The 24,945-nt window shown below is 48.1% G+C and overlaps 1 protein-coding gene across 1 annotated transcript in view; it reads right to left on the minus strand.

Annotated features, from left to right (window-relative positions):
- The window catches only part of ALK (ALK receptor tyrosine kinase), a 739,964-nt gene that overhangs the window by 55,821 nt on the left and 659,198 nt on the right, over window positions 1-24,945 (minus strand). Inside the window, exons 7-8 of the mRNA XM_060188423.1 lie at window positions 20,644-20,775; window positions 19,204-19,304 (exon numbers count right to left, since the gene is read on the minus strand). Coding sequence (XP_060044406.1) covers window positions 19,204-19,304; window positions 20,644-20,775 — 233 coding nt within the window. The remainder of the gene's footprint in view (window positions 1-19,203; window positions 19,305-20,643; window positions 20,776-24,945) is intronic.

Genomic DNA, 24,945 nt, shown 5'->3' on the forward strand with positions numbered 1-24,945 from the left:
ACATGGCTACCGTGGAAAAGAAGGTGGAAGATATTCTGTGGCAATATGGCGTCTTAAGCAGCGATGCGCCCCCCTTCCCACTGACCCTCCCTCTTCTCAGCACATGCATGGCTCTCCTCACTCTCCCTGTCTCTGGGCTCCTGGCTGCCTCATGATTTGATCAGAGAGAGAGCACAGGAGCACGGGGAGCAGAGCCCAGACCCCCTCCAGAACCCCTGTGGCAGACAAGTTTGTTAATACACCAGACCTGCTCAGGGCTGTCCTCCTCCTGAGAGCTTGAGCCAGGTGACTGGGCTATGCCACAACTCCTCTCCTCAGGTCTCCCCACCCCTGGCTTTCTTTCCCCCAAATAAGGAGGTGCCACTGAGACCTCCTGGGATCATCTAACTCACCTTTTTTTTTTTTTTTTTCATCTGGCTTTCCTGTGCAAGACTGGATGTCATAGTTTGGTACTTTAATCCAGTCTAAGGAGGCATCCTCAGCCCTCAGCCCAGGCCCTGCAGCTCTGAGCCTGGGGAATGACGGCCTTCTCTCCCCATTTCTGGTTTGGATTCCTGTGAAGCTTGACTGCTGACCCTCAAGGCCCCAGATGGTTGGTGGCACTTTTTCACTCACAGCTGGTTTCTGAACACACACAGCACAAGGGGTGAGTCATGCTCTTCCTTCCACATAGATGCTGTCACCGCCTTGTCCCCAGATCCTGATGTGTTATTTTTATATAATTATATAATTGTACTGATGAGGACTTATACTACTGAATGCCGGTTGCTTCAGTCTCTCTTTCCCCAGCTTTTTGTCTTCCTAATTCAGTATATCTATTTATCTACCTTTTTGCTTCCTTTCTTGCCTTAAAAGATGCATTTTTTTATATTTAGATTTATGATTTAGTATTTTTAAAATTATCTTTATTTATTGGATAGAGACAGGCAGAAATCGAGAGGAAAAGGGATGATAGAGAGAGAGAGAGAGGGAGACACCTGCAGCCCTGCTTCACCTCTCATGAAGCTTTCCCCCTGCAGGTGGGGACCATGGGCTTAAGCCTAGGTCCCTGAGCGCTATAATGTGTGCGCTTAACCAGGTGCACCACTACCCAGCCCGAAAATATGTATTTTTATACCTTTCTTCTATAAAAGGTTTATTTATCATAAGAGAAAGGAAAGAGGGAGAAAGAAAAAAAGAGAGGGAGAGGGAGGGAGAGAAAAAGAGAGGGAGAGAGAAAAAAGGGGGAGAGGGAGAGAGAGAGTGATCAGAGTACTGCCTAGTGCTGTCGTAAGATGGTGCTGGGGCCTACGGACATCTAATCTTTGACAAAGGGGCCCAGACTATTACATGGGGAAAGATAAGTCTCTTCAGCAAATGGTGTTGAAAAAAAAAGGGTTGAAACATGCAGAAGAATGAAACTGAACCACTATATTTCATGAAACACAAAAGTAAATTCCAAGTGGATCAAGGACTTGGATGTTAGACCAGAAACTATCAGATATTAGAGGAAAATATTGGCAGAACTCTTTTCTGTGTAAATTTTAAAGACATCTTCAATGAAACGAATCCAATTACAAAGAAGACTAAGGCAAGCATAAACCTATGGGACTATATCATATTAAAAAGCTTCTGCACAGCAAAAGAAACCACTACCCAAAGAACCTCTTACAGAATTGGAGATCTTTACATGCCATATATGAGACAAGAGTTTAATAACCAAAATATATAAAGTGCTTGCAAAACTCAACAAGAAAACAAATAACTCCATCCAAAAATGGGGAGAGGACATGGATAGAATATTCACCACAGAAGAGATGCAAAAGGCTGAGAAACACATGAAAAAATGCTCCAACTCTGATTGTCAGATAAAGACAATAAATAAATAAATAAATAAAGACAACAAGGAGATACCACTTCACTCCTGTGAGAATGTCATACATCAGAAAAGGTAATAGCAGCAAATGCTGGAGAGGTTGTGGGGTCAAAGGAACCCTCCTACACTGCTGGTGGGAACATAAATTGGTCCAAGTCCTGTGGAGAGCAGTCTGGAGAACTCTCAGAAGGCTAGAAATAGACCTACCCTATGATCTTGCAATTCCTCTCCTGGGGATATATCCTAAGGAACCAGACACACCCATCCAAATAGATTTGTGTATACCTATGTTCTTAGCATCACAATTTGTAATAGTCAAAACCTGGAAGCAACCCAAGTGTCCAACAACAGATGAGTGGCTGAGCAAGTTGTGGTCTATATACAATGGAATACTACTCAGCTATGAAAAATGGTGACTTCACCATTCTCAGCCCATCTTGGATGGAGCTTAAAGAAATCATGCTAAGTAAATGGAGATTGGGTGGTGGGAATTGTGTGGAATTGTACCCCTCCTACCCTATGGTTTTGTTAATTAATCCTTTCTTAAATAAAAAATAAAAAAAAGAAATCATGCTAAGTGAAATAAGTCAAATGTAATACATTAATCCCCCAATAAAGAAATAAAGAAAAAAAAGAGATGGTGCTGGGGATTGAACCTGTAGCCTCTGAGGCCTCTAGCAGGAAAGTCCTATGCTCTAATGGGCTGAACATCTCATGGGCCTATTTTAAGATACTAAGCTCTTCTTGAGACTCCCTCCAGGCCTGGCTCTCTCAGGAGTGCGTCTTCTGTTCTCTTGCACCTACCTCCTGTCTCCTCTGTCACAAACATGATCAGTGTGACCCCTCCTGGGCGAATCCCCTTCATCCCACCTCCCTGGCTCCTCTGACTGCACCCAGCTTCTACAACTCTACTCAGATGCTTGCATCTTGAATAGCTTCATGCTGCTGCTGCTTCTTTGTTGTCTTTGTTGCTCATTCACTCTTTAGATTCTTTCAATTTATAAAGTAACACTCACTTTTCAATTTATAAAGTAACACTCACTGCATCCTTGGTAACTTAGTCTTTCAAAGCTTTCCAAAGTGCCTCTCCATCCTCACTCTTTCTTTCTTGGAAATTCTTTTGTATTTCTCTGTGACATGTTCTTGTTTGTCACCTGCTGTTTGTGACTCCTCCTTCCTCGATCCTTAGTAATTAGTATCAAGGCTTTCACCTTCCTCTCTCATCTAAGCAAATCATGTTATTCTAGATATTGATTATTTATTTAATACTTTGTAGTTTACATGTATTCTCTATTCTAGAATGGTCTAAGAGTTAGAGTCAGAGGGGTTGGTTACTGTTCTGATACACATGAACAAACCTCTCAAACAAACAAACAAACAAAGCCTAGAAACAAATAGATTGTTTCTTAGACTTTGTGAGAATTATGGTGGTTGTCCTTGGAAGGGTGGGGACCCAGAATTTTGGTGGTGGGTGCAGTGTGGAGCTATACTTTCCATCATCACTTTTAATCACAAAAATGAAAACAAAACAACAGCAACAATAACAATAAACCCTGTTATTATCACTGGGCATTCACAGACAGTTCACAGAGACAACACATAGTGTGACAGAAATTTAAAAGGAATTTTAGGTGGTGTGCTATTGGCCCAAAGGGCCATTAAATGGGCCAGTCTCTTGCCCTTCTCTTTCTGGAATCCTCTTTTTATCTGATGACTTGGACTTTCTCCCAATTGTTTAAGCATTGAGTGTCATTTGTTCAACCCAACCAGAATTAGGTTTTTGGGGCTTGTCTTCCTTGGGCCTTTCTGCTAGGCTGTCCAGCTAATTTGATCTAAGTTCAATCGATTATAGAGAATTTATGATGCATTCGTTAGACATTTCAACTATTATTGAGCACTTTAACTTTGAGTTATATAATTTATTTGCTTATTGATCCATGTACACCTGTACCCAATACCCTAAACCATAATCTGTATCTGGTATCTGTTACTTAGTTAAATGATGTGGATGTAGGTAGTCCCATGTATTAGGAAAGTTCTCACCAGATTAAAGAGTAGTAAAGTTTACATTTCAGGCTTGGTATCTGTGGTTACATGCAATTTTGTAAATCAATATTAAATCACTAATAAAATTAAAAAGAGAAAATAAAAAAATGAAGTGGCAAGTTTAGAGCAAAGAAAAAGGAATTTTGGCAGAAGCACAGAGACCATAGGGGCTGCATTCTTAGGGGGAATGCAGAGTTCAGTGCGGCTGGACTTTTTTTCCCCCTTTCTTTTGTTTATTTTTATTTACCAGAAGACTGCACAGTTCTGGCTTATGTTGGTGGGTGCTAGGGATTGAACCTGAGACCTTTGGAGCCTCAGCTATGAAAGTCATTTTTGCATCACCATTATGCTATCTCCCCACTGAGAATTCTAGCTTAGTGGAGGTGAAATGGAGAACAGCAGATCTTCAAACAAACCACAGAACCACAGAAGAGGCCACGGCCAGCCTCAGACCTTGTCATATCCAGCCATTACTGCAGTTGGCTCAGAGGTACCAGGTAGGTAGGCGTGTGCTTGCCCTCACCCTCATCTCATCTTTCTCCCTGAGCTCTTGACCTTGAAGGGTCAGAACTCAGCCAGAGAGCAGAGGAGGAGGACAAGGAGGAGGAGAACGAGGAGGAGGAGGAGAGAGACATCAATAACCATCCTTTCTCCATCTCAGGCTTTTCAGTTTGAGCCTGTGGGGGAGGGGCAGAGGAGAGGAAGAAGTCCTGCCTTTATTTTCATTATTATTATTTTTTCTGGGATACCACTACTCCTGGGCCAACTTTTTCATGCTTTTAATCTCAGATCTGTAGAGAGCAAGAGACACCACGGCACTGCCCAAACCATCTGTGGAGCATCACCACCCCACACCATCCAAGGTGCTTCCATGAGCTCCCAGGGCTCAAACCCAGGGACTTGTGCACAGCAAGGCATGTACTCTGTCCCCAGACCTCTGTTTTCTAGCAGGCACACTTGTGATCACCAGCATTCTCCCTTGGCACCTCAAAAGGTGGCTGTCAAGTTCCCAGGAGAAGAGCGGGGAGGCAGGCTCCCTGGGGAATGTGGGTGTGGAGTGGCTGAGCCAGCAGCAGCCCATCTGCCATGCAGGTTAGTGTCACCTGGGGAGTGGCTTTGTTTGGGTGCTGGCTTCTTTCGCTGTGCAGAAGCTTTTCAATTTGATGTAGTCCCACTGGCTTATTTATTTTTTTGTTTTTGTTTTCCTTACAATTGGGTCTGTATCATCAAAGATGTCCTTGAAATTTAGGTGGGAAAGAGTTAATATTTTCCTCTAAGTATTTTTGATAGTTTCTGGTCTAACACCTTGGTCCTTGATCCATTTGGAGTTCACCAGTTTCTGGTGAGATATAGTGGTCCAGTTTCATCCTTCTGCACGTTTCAACCAAATTTTCCCAGCACCATTTATTGGAGAGACTCTCCTTTTTCCATTTAATAGTTTGGGTACCCTTATCAACAATTAGCTGTCCATAGTTGTGGGGGGTTTATTTCTGGGCTTTCATTTCATTTTTTTTTTTCACAGAGACAGTCAGAAATTGAGAGGGAAGAAGGAGATAGATAGAGAGGGGGAGAGAAACAGAGAGACACCTGCAGCCCTGTTCTACCACTTATGAAGCTTTCCCCCTGCTGGTGGAGACTAGGGGCTTGAACTCAGGTCCTTGTGTGCTGTAATGTGTGTGCTTAACCAGGTGCACCACCACCTGACCCCTCTGTGCTTTTAATTCTGTTCCACTGATCTGCATATCTATTTTTTTTCCAATACCAGGCACTTTTGATTACAATGGCCTTATAATATGATTTGAGATCAGAGAGTGTGATGCCTCCATTTCTGTCTCTTTTTCTCAAGTTTGTTTTGGCAATTCTAGGTGTTTTCTAGTTCCAGGTAAATGTTTACGATTTTTAGAAATTTTTTAAATATTTATTTATTTTCCCTTTTGTTGCCCTTGTTTTTTATTATTGTTGTTATTGATGTTGTCGTTGTTAGACAGGACAGAGAGAAATGGAGAGAGGAGGGCAAGACAGAGAGGGGGAGAGAAAGATAGACACCTGCAGATCTGCTTCACCACCTGTGAAGCGACTCCCTTACAGGTGGGGAGCCGGGGCTGGAACTGGGATCCTTACGATGGTCCTTGCGCTTTGCACCATGTGCACTTAACCCGCTGCACTATCGCCCGACTCCCTACAATTTTTATTCTATTCTCTTAAAGAAGATTGGTCTCACCAATGAGTCCTGGAACCCCACCTCCCCAGAGCCCTACCCCACTAGGGAAATACTAACAGGCTGGGGGTATGGATTGACTTGTCAACACCCATATCCAGCAGAGAAGCAATTACAGAAGACAGACCTCCTACCTTCTGCACCCCACAATGATCCTGGGTCCATGCTCCCAGAGGGATTAAGATTAGGGAAGCTTCCAAAGGAGGAGATGGGTTACGGAACTCTGGTGGTGGGCATTGTGTGGAATTGTAGCCCCCCTTATCCTGCAGTCTTACTGATCATTATTAAATCACTAAAAAACAAAACAAAACAAAACCTCACCCGGGGACCTTTCTCCAGTCCCCCATCTGGGCTCCAACCCAGAGTCTGATTTAATTGGCCTTGGGTAGTTACTTGGCTTTTAGGTCTATGCAGGTGATTCTAAAGCGAGGACCAGGTTGAGACTCCAGGGAGCTGGGGATGCTTAGCACAGGCAGCAGCTGGCTTTTGAGGGGGGTGTATTCTGGGAGCCAGAGAACACAAATAGGGAGCACCTGGGCTCAAGCCCCTAGCTGGGTGGGAGCTTCACAAGGGATGGAGCAATGCTGAGGTATCTCTCTCTCTCTCTCTCTTTGTCTTTCACCCTCTATCCAAAAAAAAAAAAAAAGAAAGAAAGAAAGAAAAAGAGGGAAAAACGACCTCTGAGAGAGTGTTGGAGCCCCACAGGCACAGAGGACCTGTGATAATCCTGGTGGGAAAACAAAACAAATGAAGAAACTAAAGGAATGTAGGCTCTCGATCCCTGACCTAGATCTGTTGAATCAGAACTTTTATTTATTTATTTATTTATTTATTTATTTATTTGCCACCATGGCTATTGCTGAAGCTCAGTGCCCGCAGGACCAATCCACTGCTCTTGGTGGGAATTTTTGTTTCCTCTTTGTGTGTGTGTGTGTGTGTGTGTGTGTGTGTGTGTGTTAGGACAAAGAGAAATTGAGAGGGGAGAGGAGACACAAAGGGAGAGAGCAAGAGAGATGTCTCAGCTCTGCTTCACCACTCATGAAATGTTCCCCTGCAGGTGGGAAGTGGGGGCTTGAACCTGGGTCCTTGCACACAATAATGTGTGTGTTTAACCAGGTGAGCCAGAGCCCAGCCACCCAGAATTTATATTCTCACCCCATGATTGTCTTCACCATAGGGAGGCTGGAGGGATTGTGGAGAATAGACTTGAGGCCATGCGTGAGCTTTGCCTCTGATAGACGACAGCCTGCATGTGTGTGTGTGTGTGTGTGTGTGTGTGTGTGTGTGAGAGAGAGAGAGAGAGAGAGAGCTCATGTGCACACGTGTGTTTGCATACACCTATGTATGCTTGTGTCTGGTCAGGTAAATAACTGTGGGAGCCCATGACAATAAAGACACCTGGTCTTTCCAGGCATAGGTTATAGACACAGCTTCTCACTGATCAGCTCTTTCACAATCAGCTGGCAAACGAGACGAGCAGAAAGAGACCAGGCCAGGAGCACGCCACCGGCAATTACATCTTTAGGCTCCAGCCGGCCCTTCCACCAGGGTCCTTTCTTCCTCCCTCAGTGGGGCCTGAGAGACGTTCCAATTATGTGTGAGCGATGCTTGTCGTTTTATTAATTAAAGCTCTGTATGGAAAGCAGGCGCGGAGCTGTGGCGAGGCCTCACACTATTATTTCTCTCCCAGCCCTTTCCTCCTCTGGAGGTAATTACTGCAATTTTATGTCTAGAATACGTTCCGTGTTTGTATGCATAAGTTGTGGCAACTTCACAATGATCTCTTGAACCTATAAAAACATGTGTCAGCCTGGAATGTGGGCTGAGGTGGCACAAAAGGAGACTCACTGACATTAAATAATGTCCATTGTGTGGGCAGCTCCTCAGATATAAGAACTGTGATGAGAGTGAAGTGATTTCTTCACATTTGGAAAGGTGACAAGCCTTGCAGTGTTAGAGACCAAATGGAGAAGAGGCACAGTGATGTGGGAGGGGTGGGGTTTCTTTCTGGATGTCCCCCCCCCACACACACACACACATACTCAGGGACCCATCAGCAGTGCATGGATGGCCAGGCTGTCTTCAGACACAGCCAGGCTTAGAGTGGCATTCAACGCTCCTTTACAATCTGAGATGCCACAGGGCTGAGGTTTTGGTGTGAACTTGTATATTCCAGGAGTTGCTGGGTTTCATTGTGGTCTCCCATCAACTCTCAGAGAGGCTATCGACTCGCTGCACAGCCTGCTGCTCCTGCACACCATCTCCTGATCCACCTGGAAAAATAAACACGGCCTCTCCAGCTATAAATAGCCTAATGAAAAATCAACCGACGCAGCAAGAAGCAGGCCAGATGCAGATTTCTGATAACAAGCAAATCAAAGACACTGGCAGGAGTTTTGCAATTAGGGAGGTTTCAGCAAAGCTGGTCTTCCTGGTCAGAGAGAGTGACTAAGAGGCCAAGCCCTTTCCCGAGCTTCTTTCTTTCTGGGACATCACAGTGAGACTGGGGAGCACCAGGCAGGGATAACACCCCCACCCACCACTTTGTAAAAACACAGCAAGAAAACACAAAGATTTACACAAAAATAATAACTGTGGGAGACCTGGCTGCTAAAGTTAAGGTGTTACAGATAATTTTTTTTCCCTTTGGTCTTCTTCTTTTTTTTTTTTTTTCCATAAGGAGCACCCTTACTTTTGATTGCAAAAGACCAGGTAAAAAATCAGTAACAGCGTAAATTTAAGGTATGCAGTGATGAAAACACATCTAGAGACTGAAGAAATTTTAACGCCATTCTTGTAGAGTTTTAGAGTGTTCTGATATATAGACTATTTATGGTAGTCTGAGTTTATAGGAGACATTTCAGAACTTCTTTCAGGGCAGGCTTGGTGATAGTTGATTCTTTCAACAGTTGCTTGTCTGAGAAGGTTTTGATGCCTCCATGTAGTCTGAATGACAGTCTAGCAGGATACAGTAGTCTTGGTTGAAAGCCTTTCTCATCGAGCGCACGATAGATATCTTGCCATTCTCTTCTGGCCTATAGTGTTTGTGTGGAGAAGTCTGCTGCTAATGTTATGGGTTTTCCTCTGTAGGCGACTCTTTGTTTTTTCTCTTGCAGCCTTCAGGATCCTTTCTTTGTCCTTATTCTTTTTCATTCTAAATAGGATGTGCCTTGGTGTCTTTAAGTCTGGGTTAATTCTGTTTGAGACTCTCTGGGCTTTCTTGAACCTTTATGTCTTTTATGTTGTCTAGACTAGGGAAGTTCTCATCAATTATGTCCTGAAGAATGCTTTCTTCCCCTCCCTCCCTTTCTTTCTTCGGGAAAGCCAATAATGTGTATATTATTTCTTTTGAAGTCATCCTATAGGTCACTCTGTTGTTTTCAGTATCTCTTAATCTCTTTTTGAGATCTCTTATTTCTCTTTTAGTTGTCTCTAATTCATCCTTGATCTTGCTAATCTGTCTTCAGCCTCATTTATTCTATTCTCTCTCCCCTCTACTGTTTTCTGGAGTTCAGCTATTTTGTTACCCTGTTAAGATACTGTTTTAGCTTGCTCAGCTAGTTGTGTTCTTAGCTCAGCTATTCCAGCTTTCAGCTCTCTAATAACCTTGAGCTAATTAGTGTTTTCTTCCAGAGCCTCATTTGTTATTTATGCATTTCTGATGACAATTCTTTCAAACTCTACTCACTCCTGTGATTATTTCCTTAACTAGTGTTTGGATGTTGACCTCATTATTTTGTGCTTCAACCTTTTAGCTTTAGGGGGGCTTTTAGCTGGACTCTTGTCCTAGTTCACTTATCCAATATTTCTTCTTGTTGGTTTAACCATTTTATATAGTATGTTATGAGGGCCCTCTCACAGTACTTTTCAAATTACTGATCACTCTTGCCTGGATTGACTTGTGTCTAAGTAAGGTAATTAAAGGGTTCACAGTTGTAGGTAGTATTTTAATCTCTGAGTTGGATCTCAGTGGCTTAAAAGCCTCTTTTGTTCTTTTACTTCCTTGTAGGCTATGGGAGCCTGAGGGCTTTTAAACTATAAGTAGGCTTCTTAGCTTAATCACTGACTGCTGGCCATGAGATAAAGCAGGGCAGGGCAGAGATAATCCAGTGGTTATGCAAAGAGACTTTCATAGCTCCACCGCTAGGCCACAGAGTTATAGATCTTCTCCTGAGTTTCCTCATTAGTTCTCTGTCCCTGGTGTCAGCACAGAGTCTCCCTGCTGATGCTTCAGATTCTGAGGGCAGTAGCAACGGAGACTCGCAGTTGCATTTGGTGAGTCTCAGGGGAGTCCTCTCCTCCGTTCAGCCATCTTTTTTTTTTTGGTGAAACATATTGGAGGAGATGTCTCAACTGGTAAACTGCCGGACTACTTACCAGCCACTTAATTACTCCCTAGGCTCCTCTCTGTCCATGAGCCACACGTGTTTGCACTCACCAGTGATTTGGTGGGTTACTGAAGTTGTTCTAGTTCTGTCTTGTTGTGGTCCCAGGTGGTCTCCTTTGGTATTCCTAGTTGACCCAGGAGAGGAGAAGAGAGGAGACAAACACAGCTGCTGCTGCTCTGCTGCCCCGCCTCCAGAAGTCTCAAAAAATGTGTTTATTAAAGAAGACTATCTAGGGTCTGGGCAGTGGCACACCCGACTGAGCACACACATTATGGCATGCAAAAACTGGGCTTGAGTCTCCACACACAACTGCAGGGGGGACATTTCATGAGCAGTGAAGCAAGCCTGCTGGTGTCTATCTTTCTTTCTCCTGCCCTATCTCCCCTAATCCTCTCAATTTCTCTCTGTCCTATCCAATATAAAAGGAAAAGGAAAAAAATGGCCCTATGAGCAGTGGATTCCATGTCTGCACCGAGCCTCAGCAACAATCCCGGTGGCAAAATACATACATACCTGCATAAGTAGGAATACTGACACAGAACTGTATTGCTCAGTACAGAGAGAAGGCAGAAAATACTGTGTAATCAAGTCTGCACAAACCCTTGTCTGTCACTGGAGGGGAACAAACCCACAGGGTGGGAGGGGGTATCTTTGGGGAGTAAGACTGGGTGAGATTGTGGTTTTCTCCTTCACCCTTTTATGCATGGCCCTGATGCTCTAAAATGCACACAGAGCACTTCCATCATCAGAAAGATAATTAGTGCAGCATTAAGACCGGCATCGAGGGATGCTGACACTGCCATGGGAGGTGGGAAGGCAGGGCTGGCTCTGAGCTTAGACAGCCGTGCTGTTGGTAGGTGCCCTTTCTTCATGGAGATATTATTATTATTAGAGAGAGAAGTTGAGAGGGAAGGTGAAGACAGAGAGGGAAAGAAAGAAAGGCACAGTGGTTCGGGAGGTGGCCTAGTGGATAAAGCAAAAAAGATCCCTAGTTTCAACTCTGACAAATGTACCAGAGTGATGTTGTGATGTTTGGTTCTTTATCTCTCTCTCTCTCTCTCTCTCTCTCTCTCTCTCCACACCTATCTTCTTCATGAATAAATAAATAAAAATCTTTAAAAAATAAAAGAAAAAGAGAGACACTTGCAGGACAGATGTACTACTGGTGAGGCTTCCCCCTGCAGATGGGGACTGGGTTCTTGAACCTGGGTCCTTTGTTCATGGCAATATGTGTGCTCAACTGGATGAGCCATCCCCTGGTCCCCATCATGGAGCTGTTACTAGAGGGAGACTTTGGTAAGATTTTGCCAGCTCAGTGGCTACTTGCTCACCAAATGCATTCCATCAGTGTTAGACCCTTCTTTCTAAGGGGAGAAAATGGGTAGAAATACACACACACACACACACACACACACACACACTAGTGTAGGCCAAAGGACACTGCATTGAAATTTTTGTCCACTGTTTTATCTTGCAGGTTTCTCTGGGTTTTCCTTTCTTTCTTTCTTTCTTTCTTTCTTTCTTTCTTTCTTTCTTTCTTTCTTTCTTTCTTCCTTCCTTCCTTCCTTCCTTCCTTCCTTCCTTCCTTCCTATTTTTTTTTCAGCCTTGTAGGAAGAAAAAGAAAATTTGAACTTGGATTGCATCATGGTGGAAGATCGCAGGCAAGCTGCCTGTCGGCGTCTGAACTGCTGTGTGTGAGAGTGGAGGAGGCGGGGGCCAGACAGCCCTGCAGCCCCTTGGCTAGGGGACAGTCTGACCCTGCAGCCAGCCTGTGCAGCTTTGCTGAGAGGATGGACTTGGGCACATGAGTGTCTGCAGGGTGATGGCCAACCTGGGGAGGCCTGGGTCCCTGACAGCAGGTAGACTGCTTCAATACCATGTTCCTCCGCATACAAACCATTAGAGTGCTTTCTAACAGTCTCCACCGGTGGGAGCCATCCTGGTCCCTGATTAACAGGTGGACTTGAGTGGGACCCGAGTCCCTGCCAGGTGTCTGTGAGGTTCTCATTCACCCCCGGAGCCTTGACAGCAATTCTTCAGCTGTCTTTGTTTCATCATGTGACAAGGGCATTAAATCTGAATTGCTCCAAGGTATTCAATTAATTATGTCTGTCTGGCTGCAATTACAACTGCTGTTGATTACTTGAGCCTGTTAGTGTAAGTTTTTGCAGTGATAGTCGCATCACAATCAGTGGTGATGGAACGCTGGGTTCTGGGTTCTGGTGGCTTCCAAGCTCTTTGGGTCAGAATTATTCTGGTCCCTAATTCCGGGGGAGCTGCATCTGTTGGATCTTTGAGGCTCCGTGGGGAGTCTCATGGTTGGCATTCCTGCCCGTCCAGGGCTGTGCTTACTATTGAGGAGCTGGAATTGATTAATGGCTAAATGGTGACGGAGTGGCTTCATGGTGTTCCCTCCTCTGGGACCAATCAAAATCGCTGTGCTAAAGATGATCCTGCTGAATGTTGCTAATAGCCCAGGAGGACAAAGAACAGACACAGTGTCTGAATCTCAGTAGGCAGCAAATTCTGTGTGGAGAGAAGAGACTTTGAGACGAGGGGATTTGAGCTGAGGCCACTGAAGTCCAGTCCAGTCCAGTCACTTCAGAGGGTTGGTGGGGTTGGGCTCAGACACACCTGGTTTGAATCCTGGCTTTCCTGCCTGCCTGCAGATGACCCTGAACCGATCTCCTGTGTGCTCTGAGCTGGGTTCTGCATCAGGAAATAGCTACTGTGACCCTCATTGGGTCATAGGACAAACTCATGGGATGCTGGGCCCAATGCCGGCCACACAGCTGGGCCGAGGAGGGCTTGGGCTTTTACTTCCCCTGTAGCTCAGACCAGCCTGTGTGTCCTGCCCTTCTCTTTCCACAGAGGTTTTGCCATGGAGTTGGACTGACTTTTAAAACACAGCGGTGTGAAATAAGTAGAGAAGGAACAGGACTAGATGGTTTCACTCTTATGTAGACCACAGAGGAAAGCAGATGAACTTGCAACAAACAATGGTGACTGAACTGTGTCCTGGGCTCTGGGGGAACTCTGGTGCCAAGGGGGTGAGGACACAGAACTCTGGTGAAGGGTGTGGTGACCCACACACCATGTGTGGCTATGAAATGACACCCTGGAATCCTACTGTTGTGTCAAACACTGAAACTAATAAGGAATGAGATATAAAAGACAACAGTGAGACAAGCTCTTCTTTGCTTCAGTCCTGAAAGTCCTTTCCTACCCCTAGGAGGGAGAAGCATGCTGACAGCGGCCAGACTTACTCAGTGGAGACGTTCCCCTTATTTTACTCCTGAGCCACCTCTAAACTCCAGCCCCCAACCCCCCACCTTCTACCCATTATTTGGAAAAGCATGGGCCTCGTGTCTAGGAATGAGCACCGGCACCCTGGAAAGTCTGAGATCTTCCTAACTCAATGGAGAGAACTTGGCTGAAAACACCCAATGCCAAGCCTTTGGGGTCCTGGGGCTTCTTCACGGGCTGTGTGTTCTACTGATGGCTGGTGGCTGCTGTCCCATTTCTGGACCACACTTGCTGGCTTCATGCCACTGGGAGAGGTCTCCCTCCCTGTGGGTCAGACAGTTTGTGTGACATGGGGAGCCTGCAGTAGTGGCCGTCTGTCCTGATCTGCCAAGGATCCTCTTGTCACACAAGGCTGATATAGTTGGTGGTGGTGGTGGGAGGGAAAGGCCCACTGTGTCTAGGACCAGTGTGTGTGTGTCTGTGTGTTTATGTGTGTCTCTCTATCTCTCTGTGTGTGTATGTGTCTCTATGTGTCTCTGTATGTCTGTCTTCATGTGTATGTCTGTATCTCTGTATATCTGTGTGTATCTGTATGTTTGTGTGTCTCTGTATGTCTCTGTGTGTGTATGTCTCTCTGTGTGTGTCTATATGTCTCTGTGTGTGTCTCTGTATCTATGTGTGTGTGTCTGTATGTCTCTGTGTCTCTGTATGTCTCTCTGTGTGTATGTCTCTCTGTATGTGTCTGTATGTCTCTATGTGTGTCTCTGTATGTCTGTGTGTGTGCCCAGGAGAGGACAGAGTGACCTCTGCTCCGACAGGTCAGAGTGCTGGCTCTGGGAAGCACTGTGTCAGAGGGTGTCCCTATCTGTCTTAAGGTGTCCACATCAATCAGGTGTGTCATACCCCACTTCCTGTGTCCTTTCCATCCCTGCTGCTCATAGAAGGAAAAAGTATCCCTGTGTCATGGAAGGGGCAAGAGAAGGAGGGGGAATTCCATTCACCGCTCCTTCTCCACCCCCCAGACCTTGTTCTGTCCTGAGAACATGATTTAAAATATTCTAGACACAGGCAGGCTATTCAAATAGAATCAAATTTCAAACCACACGGGGCTTGTTGAGACACTCAGGCTTCCGGGAAGCATGAAAGGCAGAGGGAGGCGATGAGGCAGGCCTGTCACTCTCACCACTTTATTTCCTGCAGCTGTGAAGCCAGACACTGCCGAGAGTCTCTGGCAACATGGATGGGGTGCTGTGACAGTCAGCAGGCCCAGGGAAGCTACCAACAGGCTTCCCTCCCTGGTGGCACCTTTAATTATTTGAACCAGAGCTCAGCACCATCAGAAGAAAATAAAATCCGAAAATATTGCAAATGGTTCCCTGTAGTCCCACAGAGAATAGCGTGTGCATGTTGGGGGTGGAGGGCCAAAAAAGAAAACTAATAACCCCACACCAAAACTGCAATGCTCTCTCTTGTTTGTGGCCAGAGAGGCAGAGGTATTTAAATATTCATACCCCATATGCAACAGTGCAGAGCCAGGGAGGAGGCTGGGCTGTGGAGGCCAGCCAGCTGGGGGCTGCAGGAGGAGGGAGGCTGAGGTTTCTAGAATGTTCTGGAAGTGGTTGGGCAAAGGCAAGTCTCCAATTAGTCCTGTCCTGGTCTGAGGGTTGACTTCCTCTGCTTCTGCCCCCCACCCAGCCACCCCTTCTAGCCCCTTTTCCGGCTCTTCTCTGCAAAGGCAGGTGCATCACACGTGGGGGCCCAGCGGCCAGGGCTGGAGGAAGCCTCAGTGTGGGCTCAGCGAGGGCTTCAGCTGAGCACATCTGTGATGGGTTCCTCTCCAGTGTCAGCTGAAGCCAAATCCAACCTGCCCATGGATGGGGTCTGTAAATGGAGATGCCCAGGCTGATTCTAGGAGGCCAGTCAGGAAGTTGGGTGGGCCCCAGGAACCTGTATTTACTGTGTTTTTCAGGGAACTGTAACTGAAGCCAGAGCCCTGCTAGCCAGCATGTGTCTATATCTCCCTGGAAATGCAGAGATGACCCTGGCTTCCCTCAGGGGAGCCGCTGAAGATAGTGGGGTTCTTGGTGGGGGCACTGTGATATTGTAATATTGCAACTTTCTATAGGCCCCGTGGACTGAGGCTGGTAGGTCTAGAACAGAGGCTGGCTGGGGGAGTTCAGCTCTGCCTGCTGCCTATGTCTGTGAGCCTGTCCCCCCACCTACCCCCCTGCTCTACTGAGTGTCCAGTTTCCTGGATGCAGGCCCCAGCCATTGGGAACTCTGGCTCACAGAGCTCCGAGTCGCTGAGCAGCATGGAGCCCAGCCTGCCGCGTGAGGAGGAAACTGCCGCCTGCTCCTGCAGCCAGGGTTCCAACCTGGACACTGTGATTTGGGTTATTTATTTTTCTGATGGAAATGTTTTCCCCAACTTGGGAACTCAAAGACCTGTCAGCAGGAGATGAATGGTCTGGAAGCCTGAATGTGAAGGCGCCCCTTGTGAGGGCGGGAAGACTCACCGCCTTCCTCCATCCCAGCAGAGCAGGCTCTGGGAAGGGGCCAGAAAAAGCAGAAAGCGCCCGAAGCAAATCTGACTGGAGGGAAAATGAACCAGGCCAGTCAAGCAAAACACCTGTTAAAGCTATTGATCAGCCCAAAGGTTATTAGAGAAATGGCAGAGGATTAGAAACCACCCCCCCTTTTTTTTTTTTTTGCCTCCAGGGTTATCGCTGGGGCTTGGTGCCCATACTACGAATTCACTGCTCCAGTCAGCCAATTTTTCCTGTTTTTTTTTTCTTTCTATTTTATTTGATAGAGAAACTGAAAGGGGAAGGAGAGAGAGATAAGGGAGAAAAATAAGACACCTGCAGATCTGCTTAGCCACTTGTGAAGCGTCACCCCTGCAGGTGGGGAGCAGGGCTTGAATCCAGGTCCTTGCACATGGGATGTGCTCTCAGCTGGGCGTGCCGCCACCTGGTCCCTCCCTCCCTCCCTCCCTCCCTCCCTTCTCTTCCCCCTTCCTTTCTCTCTCTTTCTTCCTTTCTTCCCTTCCTTCCTTCCTCCCTTTTTCCCTTTTTCTTTTTTCCCCTTTTCTTGTTGAAATATCTGCAGTCAGGTTCACACTGGAATCACAAGGCTGCAGCTCTCCTGGGGGTGGGGAGAGGTGAGACTCTTTTCTTACCAAGCTTCCCTGCTCAGTCACCTTCCTGCCCCATGGCTGCTGAGTTACTTGGGAGATATGAGCGGTGACTACCACTCCACCATCTGCACGGGACACTGGCTTCTCACAGTCTAATGTAATAATTCAGTTTACTGTTTCATAACTTCTCCCACAAAGTGTTTCAGGTGTTCACAGAGAGTCTTCAGATCAGCTAAGATGACAGAGACTAGGAGTGGGTGAGCAGGATAGAGGAAAAGCTGGGTGATAAAGTCGCTCTAGAAAGGGCACCCCGGGAGTCAAACAGTAGCACAGAGGGTTAAGCGCAAAGCGCAGGGACCAGCATAAGAATCCCAGTTCGAGCCCCCGCCTCCGCATCTGCAGGGGAGTCGCTTCACAGGCGGTGAAGCAGGTCTGCAGGTGTCTGTCTTTCTCTCCCCCTCTCTGTCTTCCCCTCCTCTCTCCATTTCTCTCTGTTCTATCCAACAACGATGACGACAACAATAATAATCACAACAATAAAACAACAAGGGCAACAAAAGGGAATAAATAATAAATATTTAAAAAAAGAAAGGGCGCCCCGGGAACCTGTGCATCAGGCAAGGTTCTGACTCCACGCTGCCATGGCAAAGACGGCTTCAGATTCTTTTTAAAGTTTTTTAATATTTATTTTCCCTTTTGTTGCCCTTGTTGTTTTATTGTTGTTGTAGTTATTGTTGTTATTGATGTCATCGTTGTTGGATAAATCAGAGAGAAAGGGAGAGAGGAGGGGAAGAAAGGGGGGAGAGAAAGATAGACACCTGCAGACCTGCTTCACCGCCTGTGAAGTGACTCCCCTGCGGGGAGCCAGGGGCTTGAACTGGGATCTTTACGCAGGTCCTTGCACTTTGCATCACCTGTGTTTAACCCGCTGTGCTACCACCCGACTCTCACGACCTCAGATTCTGCCTTATTCGGAGTGTTTCACTTCACAAAAGGCTGGAGGGTTGTAGTACGCCTTTGTCCTTCCTGGCCAGTACCCAGTTCCTACCTCCCATACAGGAGAGGACTCCTGAGCTCTCCACAGTGAGGACCGGCCATGTCTAAGCAGTGTGCTGGGGGCTGACACACCATCTCAGGTGGAGGGAGAGACGCTGGGAGAGCTGAGTGGCTCAGTCTGCTCTCTCCCTCCTCACTCCCCGTGTCTGTGCTGGGCACCAGGCCTGCTGCTGAGCTCTCAGTGTGCTTGTCTCATACCTTGGCAGAGGGGACAACTCCCCAGCTCACAATCTCCCTTCTAATGTGCTGGGATGAATCCAGGGTCTCTGGCACAGACAGCACCAGTGACCTCCCCAGTCCAGTCCTCTCCACTCTACATACTTAGAGAGAGGGAGAGAGGGCAGAGGGAGAGGCAACAGAAAGGGAGGAGGGGGAGGCCCCAAGACACTGCTCCACCACCCATGGAGCTGCACCAGTGCTGTCCACAGTGGTCCCACATGGTCCTGGGACTGAGCCCAGGGAAACACACACACACACACACACACACACACACACACACACACACACACACACACACACACACTAAGATGTGCCCATTACCTGTGAGGAGTCTCCAGTGCTGGATGGGCAGCCTGACTGTCTGCTTCTTTCAGGTGAGGAATGGGAGACCTCACAAGGTTATTAATTACCCAAACAAATGTATAACCAGTCAGAGGTGGGGCCAGGCTTGGGCTCTTGATTCCAGAGTCCCTGAGTTTAATCCCTGGGCCATGTTAGCAGCAAAGCACATTTCTTGGTCCCTAGACCATATGATCTAATGCTGAGAAAGGGAGCACCCATCCCCCACCCCCCCCAGTCCTCAGACTACAGGGGTAATGGCTATAGGAGCCATTTGGCTTGTATCTTTTCAAATTCTACTGCCGTCTTAGTGGAATTTATGTAAACCAAATTTCTGGTGCTCTATAAAAGTGGAAAAGTATTGTGAGAGTTTGATATTTTTTTTTTTTACAAGAAATCCTGGAGAAAGCCTTGTCAATCACTGTTCCCCCTTTCCTGTGGTCACACCAGGGGAACATTTTCTCGGTTTGCTTAAATCAAGGCCTAATTGTACACAGGCCACATGGCTGAGTGGGGGGGTTTCAAGGACAAGCCTTTGCAGATAGACAGGGCTTCATCCAGCCACCCAGAAGCAGGCAAAATAGACCTGCTGCCCCACCCCGCTCCCAGGGAACAAGCCCCCCCCTCCCCAGGCCACCCTGCTCACCCCAAAGCACTGGGGAGGGCAGGGAGGAGAAACTCAGAAACAGACAGACTTGCCTCACATGGAGAGTTCCTCATGGGCGCGGGGAAAGTCACGCTGGTCACCGTGGCCCTTTTGAAAGTAGGGACATCGTTCGTGTTGAGCAGTAGGACGTGGCCTAGGGCAGAGAGGGAAGAGTCAGGCATTCTCCCGCACCACCTGGAGGGTCCCTGACACACAGCCGGGCAATAGGAGCTGGGTGTGTACAGGTGTCCACTGAAATGGCCTGGCCAACCTGTCCTTCAGCCAGATACCGGTGTCACTGAGCCCCAAGGTGGCCGCTGGACTAGACTCTTGACTTCCACCTCACTCTGCTTCTGGTCCTGCCCTCCGCACCTCTCCTTTTTGTGGGCCAGACTTCCCTGGCTCAGAGCCCTGGGTAGGAGATGGTGGGAGGGATTGTCGGAGGGAGCCCAGGGCTCTAGGGGCCCAGCACCCTGGCCAGATTGTGGTCACTGTGCTCTCTGCTCCCAATCTCAGCTCTGCCTGGTCCGGAGTTCCTGCCAGTGACATATTTAGGTGGGCTGAGAGTAGAGCACCCAGGGTAGGAAGCACGCGACCCAGACTGAAGGAAGGTTCTAGAAGCTGGGTGATAACAGGGAGGGAAAAGGCCTCAAGGCTGCCTCTGATATATATACACAATGGACTACTACTCAGCTGTTAAAATGATGAAGTCATCTCCTTTGCTTCATCTTGGCTGGAACTCAAAGGAATCATGTTAAATGAAATAAGCCAAAAAAAGAAGGGCAAATAAATGCTGAATGATCTCACTTACAGGTGGCACTTAAGAAATAAGGACAGAGAAGCAAAACACAAAGCAAAACATAGACATGGCACAGTGTATTGTGCCAAAGCAAAGGACTCTGGGAATGGAGGAGGAGGGAGGGGACGAGAGAACCTTGAGACTCCGTTGCAGAATGTATGGGGAGATGAGTAACTGTACACATGCATCTACAACTGTGCTATGAACTGCAAGCGCTGGGGAGGTTGTGGGGGTGGGTGGGTGGGTGGGTGGAAGGACACATCTGCACTGTTGGTGGGAGTATAAATTGACTCAACCCTTGTGGAGGACAATTTGGAGATTTCTCAGAACACTGGAAATGGGCCTACCCATTAGCTTCCCAATTAAAACAGAGAGGCAGGGGCTCTGGGGCTCCCCATGGCGAGGGCTGTCTTGTGAGGGCCAGTGCACGCACAAGCAGCTCTAACAGCTCCATGGACTGAGGAGATTGGGTGGTCTCCGGCTCCTCAGTGGGTGCTATGAAGGCTGCTGTCACTTGCCCGCCTGTTGTGATGTCACCATTCCAAAGCCAGGAGGTCTGAACAGAACTGTGTGCCACAGGGCAAGCTTGGGGCAGGTCCCCCCCCTTTCACTGCAGCATGAGGCACTGCTCTTGGTGGCATCCTAGAGCTCCCATCTGCTAGGTGGGCACTGAATGGGAAGGGAATGGCAGTACCTGGGTGGTTCTGGAACCGGGCGTCCTTTAGGGTCCGGACCTGCCACCGGGGAATGGGGGGCGAGAGGGGCCCTTGCATCCAGCCGCAGAAACCGTTCTCAAAGTTGCAGTAAAAACCATCAGGGAGGTTACCTGTTGGAAAAGCACACAGCACCTCACTTCCAGGACTTCTGGGGGCAAAGTGTCCCAGCGTCAAGGGAGACCAGCCAGGCGGGACCACAGCGACACAGGAGCAGCAGTTGGTGGCCTGGGGCTTCAAGGATGCCCATCTGCAGGCAGGGAGCCCAGTGCCTGGGCTGGGTGTGCTGCTGAGGGCACTCACAACTCCCAAGAATGAGACAGAGACAGCAGTAGCAGCAATATGGTATGGACATTGCCAGCCCAGTTTTCTATAATAAGATGGAGGCATAGAAATGGCTAGTAATCTGACCAAGGTCATAGCCAGCTGGAAACCCAGCTGGGATCTGAATCCAGATCTTCTGTTTCCAAATTCTGTATTCTTTATGCTGATCCACTGTGAATGTGACTCCAAAGGAAACCAGCCTATAACTCAGGGGAGGGGGAGAAGGTGGGGAGAGGGAGAGACCATGGTACTGTTCCACCATCTACGAAGCTTCCCCTGCTGTTACTCAGGGTGCTCTCATGTGGTGCCAGGGCTCAAACCCAGGGCCTCAGAATTGCTCAAGCTTGTGCCTTCCAGGAGAACCATGTCCTGCCTTCCTATGATCCTTTCCAATACTGGCCACAGTGGTGGCCGCTCCAGTGGGGTGTGGGCCAGGAGATGGCTGGGTCCCTCAAGTCCTCCCTGCCTGCCTTCAGCTTGCAGCCCTAGACTCCTCAGCCCCACCTGCTCCAGGTAAAGTCACCCAGGTTGACTGGCCCATGCAGTATGAGGGGAAGGGACTTGTGCCTTTTCTGAATCAAGGCTGTGAAAATCCCCAAGGATTCCCCATTTCTCTCTTCCCTGCAGAAGGTGCTGTGCATATGTGCGTGTAGGGGAGCCTGCCTGGACTCCAGAGAGATCTGCACCCCAATCCTCAGTGTGCTATCCATGTTAATGAAGTCACAGACACTGGGGTGTGCTTATTACTGAAGCCCAGCCCAGCATCTCCTGCTCAGATGCTGGCCTCTGTGGGCTCAGCTGTGTCTAACACTCCATCGTCAGAGCCGCCCCTCATGGCCTGTTCCTGACTCCCCCTAGCCCCGTGGGAGAGGGCTGGCTCATCTCTAGGGACGCTAGAGTGCTCCCAGGAATAGGAGAGAGGAGGGCCCAGGAGTGGGCTAACTGGCTTCCTGAAGGGCCACAGGATGTTGGAGGAGGCATTCCCGGGGAGCTGGGGGTCTGGCCCAGGCCACAGAGAAAGGGCATTCATAGTCTTTGGCCAGCTACTGCAGAGCAGTGGGCAGAGCCTCTTCTGGGGGGGGTGGGCTCCAGCCAGGCCCGGGTGCCCCCTCCCGCTGTCCTCAGCCCAGCCCCCAGCAGCAGTGCTGAGGAAGAAGGCCAGTGCCTGGCTGTGAGAGCACCTTAGTGAATTATTACTCACCCCGCCCTACTTTGCCCACAGAGGAAGGATTGTAAATTCAAGCAGGCTGTCCTGACTTTGAGTGTCTCCTCCTGTTTATACCCCCCCTGAAGAAACCTCTCGCTCCCTCAGTCCCGTGTGTGCCTCTGATTAAAAATCCAAAAGCTGAGGCAGTCTCTCTCTCTTTTATTTTTGTGTTCCCCTCCACCCCCAGGGATCACAGCTATGTATTCTGTAAAAACTGACTGGGAGGTGGGAGTGACCTTCCAGGATGCATCCTTCGCCAGCAAGCTTTCCACAGCAACCATGGCAGAAGATTGCGGCAGAGGGAGTGGGCAGGGCTGAGCCTTTCCCTGAAGGTGCAGGTGGAGAACTCAGTCTGACTTTGGGGAGACTGGTCACTCAAGGGATGTCTCAGCATGGGGAGAGGCCGCTGATCCTTGGGGTTTTCTGGGTGTCACCTTGGACAAGTCAGTAAGTTCTCTTTCAGAGCCTTGGGCCTTGTCTAAAAAAAGGGGGCAGTGCTAGGGTCTAGTCCCAGCATTGCTGGAGGGCAAAATATGGGAGTGTGGGGACATGTTTTGCATGCAGAGTGGAGCTAATGGACCTTAAGAGCTTGTCTGGAGGTTCTAGCTGGGGAGTACAAGCACTCAGGTTTGAACTCCTACTCCCCACCTGCAGGGGGAAGCTACATGAGCGGTGAGGCATGTCTGCAGGTGTCTATCTTTCTCCCTCTGTATCTTCTCCCCTCTCACTTTCTCTAACCTATAAAATAGGATAACATAAAATTTTAAATGGGGGGGGGGTAGGCCACTGGAAGTGGTGGACTCCTCATGCAGGCACTGAGCCCCAGCAATAACCCTTGAAGCAACAAAATATATATATATCACATGGTCCAGTAATATGTCTCCTAGGCATAGACTTTGTGTGTAGGTTTGTTATACCAGAGTACTGGTCAGCTGTGGCTTATGGTGGTGCTGGGATTGAACCTGGGACCTTGGAGCCTTGGGCATGGAAGTCTTTTGCAGAACCACTCTGCTGTCTCTCCAGCCTAGGCATATATCCAAAGGACATAAAGCTCTGAATCAAAGGGACATAAACATCCCCATGTTCATAGTTGCACTATTTACAGTAGACAAAATAAGGGAGCGACCTAACTGCCCAACCACAGGTGACTGGATAAAGAAGTTAAGGGATGAGTATCCCATGGGACATTGCTCTGCCATTTAAAACGGCGAGACTGTACCAGGACAAAGCAGATGACAGTGGAGATGATCGATCAGGCCGAGTGAAACAAGAGATGAAAGACAAGCACCCGGTGGTTTTGCTCAGATGGGGAGCATAGAAGACTAAAGCGCACAAGCTGGCAAAGAGAGATGGCCCTCGAACTGTGCCTCAGACTCCGTGAGAGCTGTGGTGGTTATGCAGGTGGAGGGGCAGAGAACTCTGGAGGTGGGTGAAGTGACTTTACACACACGCGCGCGCACACACACACACACACACACACACACACACACACACACACGTGTATGTGAAATGAAACCCCTGAAGCCTTATAATTTTGTAAACCACTGCTAAATCACTAATAATAAAAATTACCAAAACAAAACAGGTGACTCAAGGGCAGGGTTGGGAGTGTGGGCTGGTAGGCCCCCACCACCTCTCATGCCTGGGTCAGAATCTGCCCATGACCAGCTTCCAGGCAATTCAGGAGCCCCTGGAGAGCTTGGGGTGTGTGTGTGCTCTGGGCCACCTTCTCTGGGCCTGGTCAGTCAGACCCGCCACATCTGGCAGTGCTGCCCCGACTCAACCCTAAGAGACAGGCTGTAGAGACCCCTTCTCCTTCCTGACTGACAGTTCTCTTCACATTTTTGATAAATATGCCTCACACATTTCCTTGAAAATACAGCATCCTGGGAAACATGCTAGAAGAAATAGATCAAATATTATGGTGAGCTCTGAGTTTTTGAGAGGGAGGGTGATGGGTGATGGTTATTTTCTCCCGTGGTCTTTTCTAGGTTTTCCAAACATTTTTACTATTGGCATGTTTCATTTTACAATATAGAAATAAACTTAAAAAAAAAAAAGACTGTTTCTGCTTTGCAGAAGACAATCCTCAAAATGGATGAGATATTGAGGGCCTGGAGGGGATGGGAGCTACCTTCCATACCCAGGGAGCCAATGGCCCTCTGGGGAAGGACCTGGGGGGGGCACAATCTGGGCCCTTGCTCAATGCTCAGGTGAGCAGGTATCAAAGGCTTCCTGGGTATCTTGCCTGGATGGATGTGAAGCTGGAGATGGAGGGGGCAGGGTGCTGCTGGAGAGGAAGGAAGACAGGAGTGGGGTGTGGGCTCAGAGGAGGGGTGACAGTGGACTGATGGTTGTCATGGCTTGGTGGAAGGCAGGGATGCTGCCACCTCCATGCCAGGCCCCACTCACCCACACTGCCTAGAAAGGCCTCACTCAGGGCCGTGTCTCCCTGAGAAGGCAACTCCAGCATGGGGATTCCTCCTGGGGAGACTGTAGGGAGGTGAGAGCATACAACCTCTGTTTCTCCTCTGAGTCCCCAGGGCAGGTCTAAGGTGACCACCCTGATCCAGAACTAGTGACCCTTAGGGGTCACACTGTTTGAATCATGGCCTTGCCTCTGGCATATATATATATATATATATATATATATATATATATATATATATATGTTATTTTTTTATTGTTTTATTTTGGATAGAGGCAGAGAGAATTTGAAAGGGAGAAGAGAGAGGGAGACTGAGGGGGAGAG

Source organism: Erinaceus europaeus, chromosome 3, assembly GCF_950295315.1.
Source record: "Erinaceus europaeus chromosome 3, mEriEur2.1, whole genome shotgun sequence".
In the NCBI taxonomy this organism is placed as follows: domain Eukaryota; kingdom Metazoa; phylum Chordata; class Mammalia; order Eulipotyphla; family Erinaceidae; genus Erinaceus; species Erinaceus europaeus.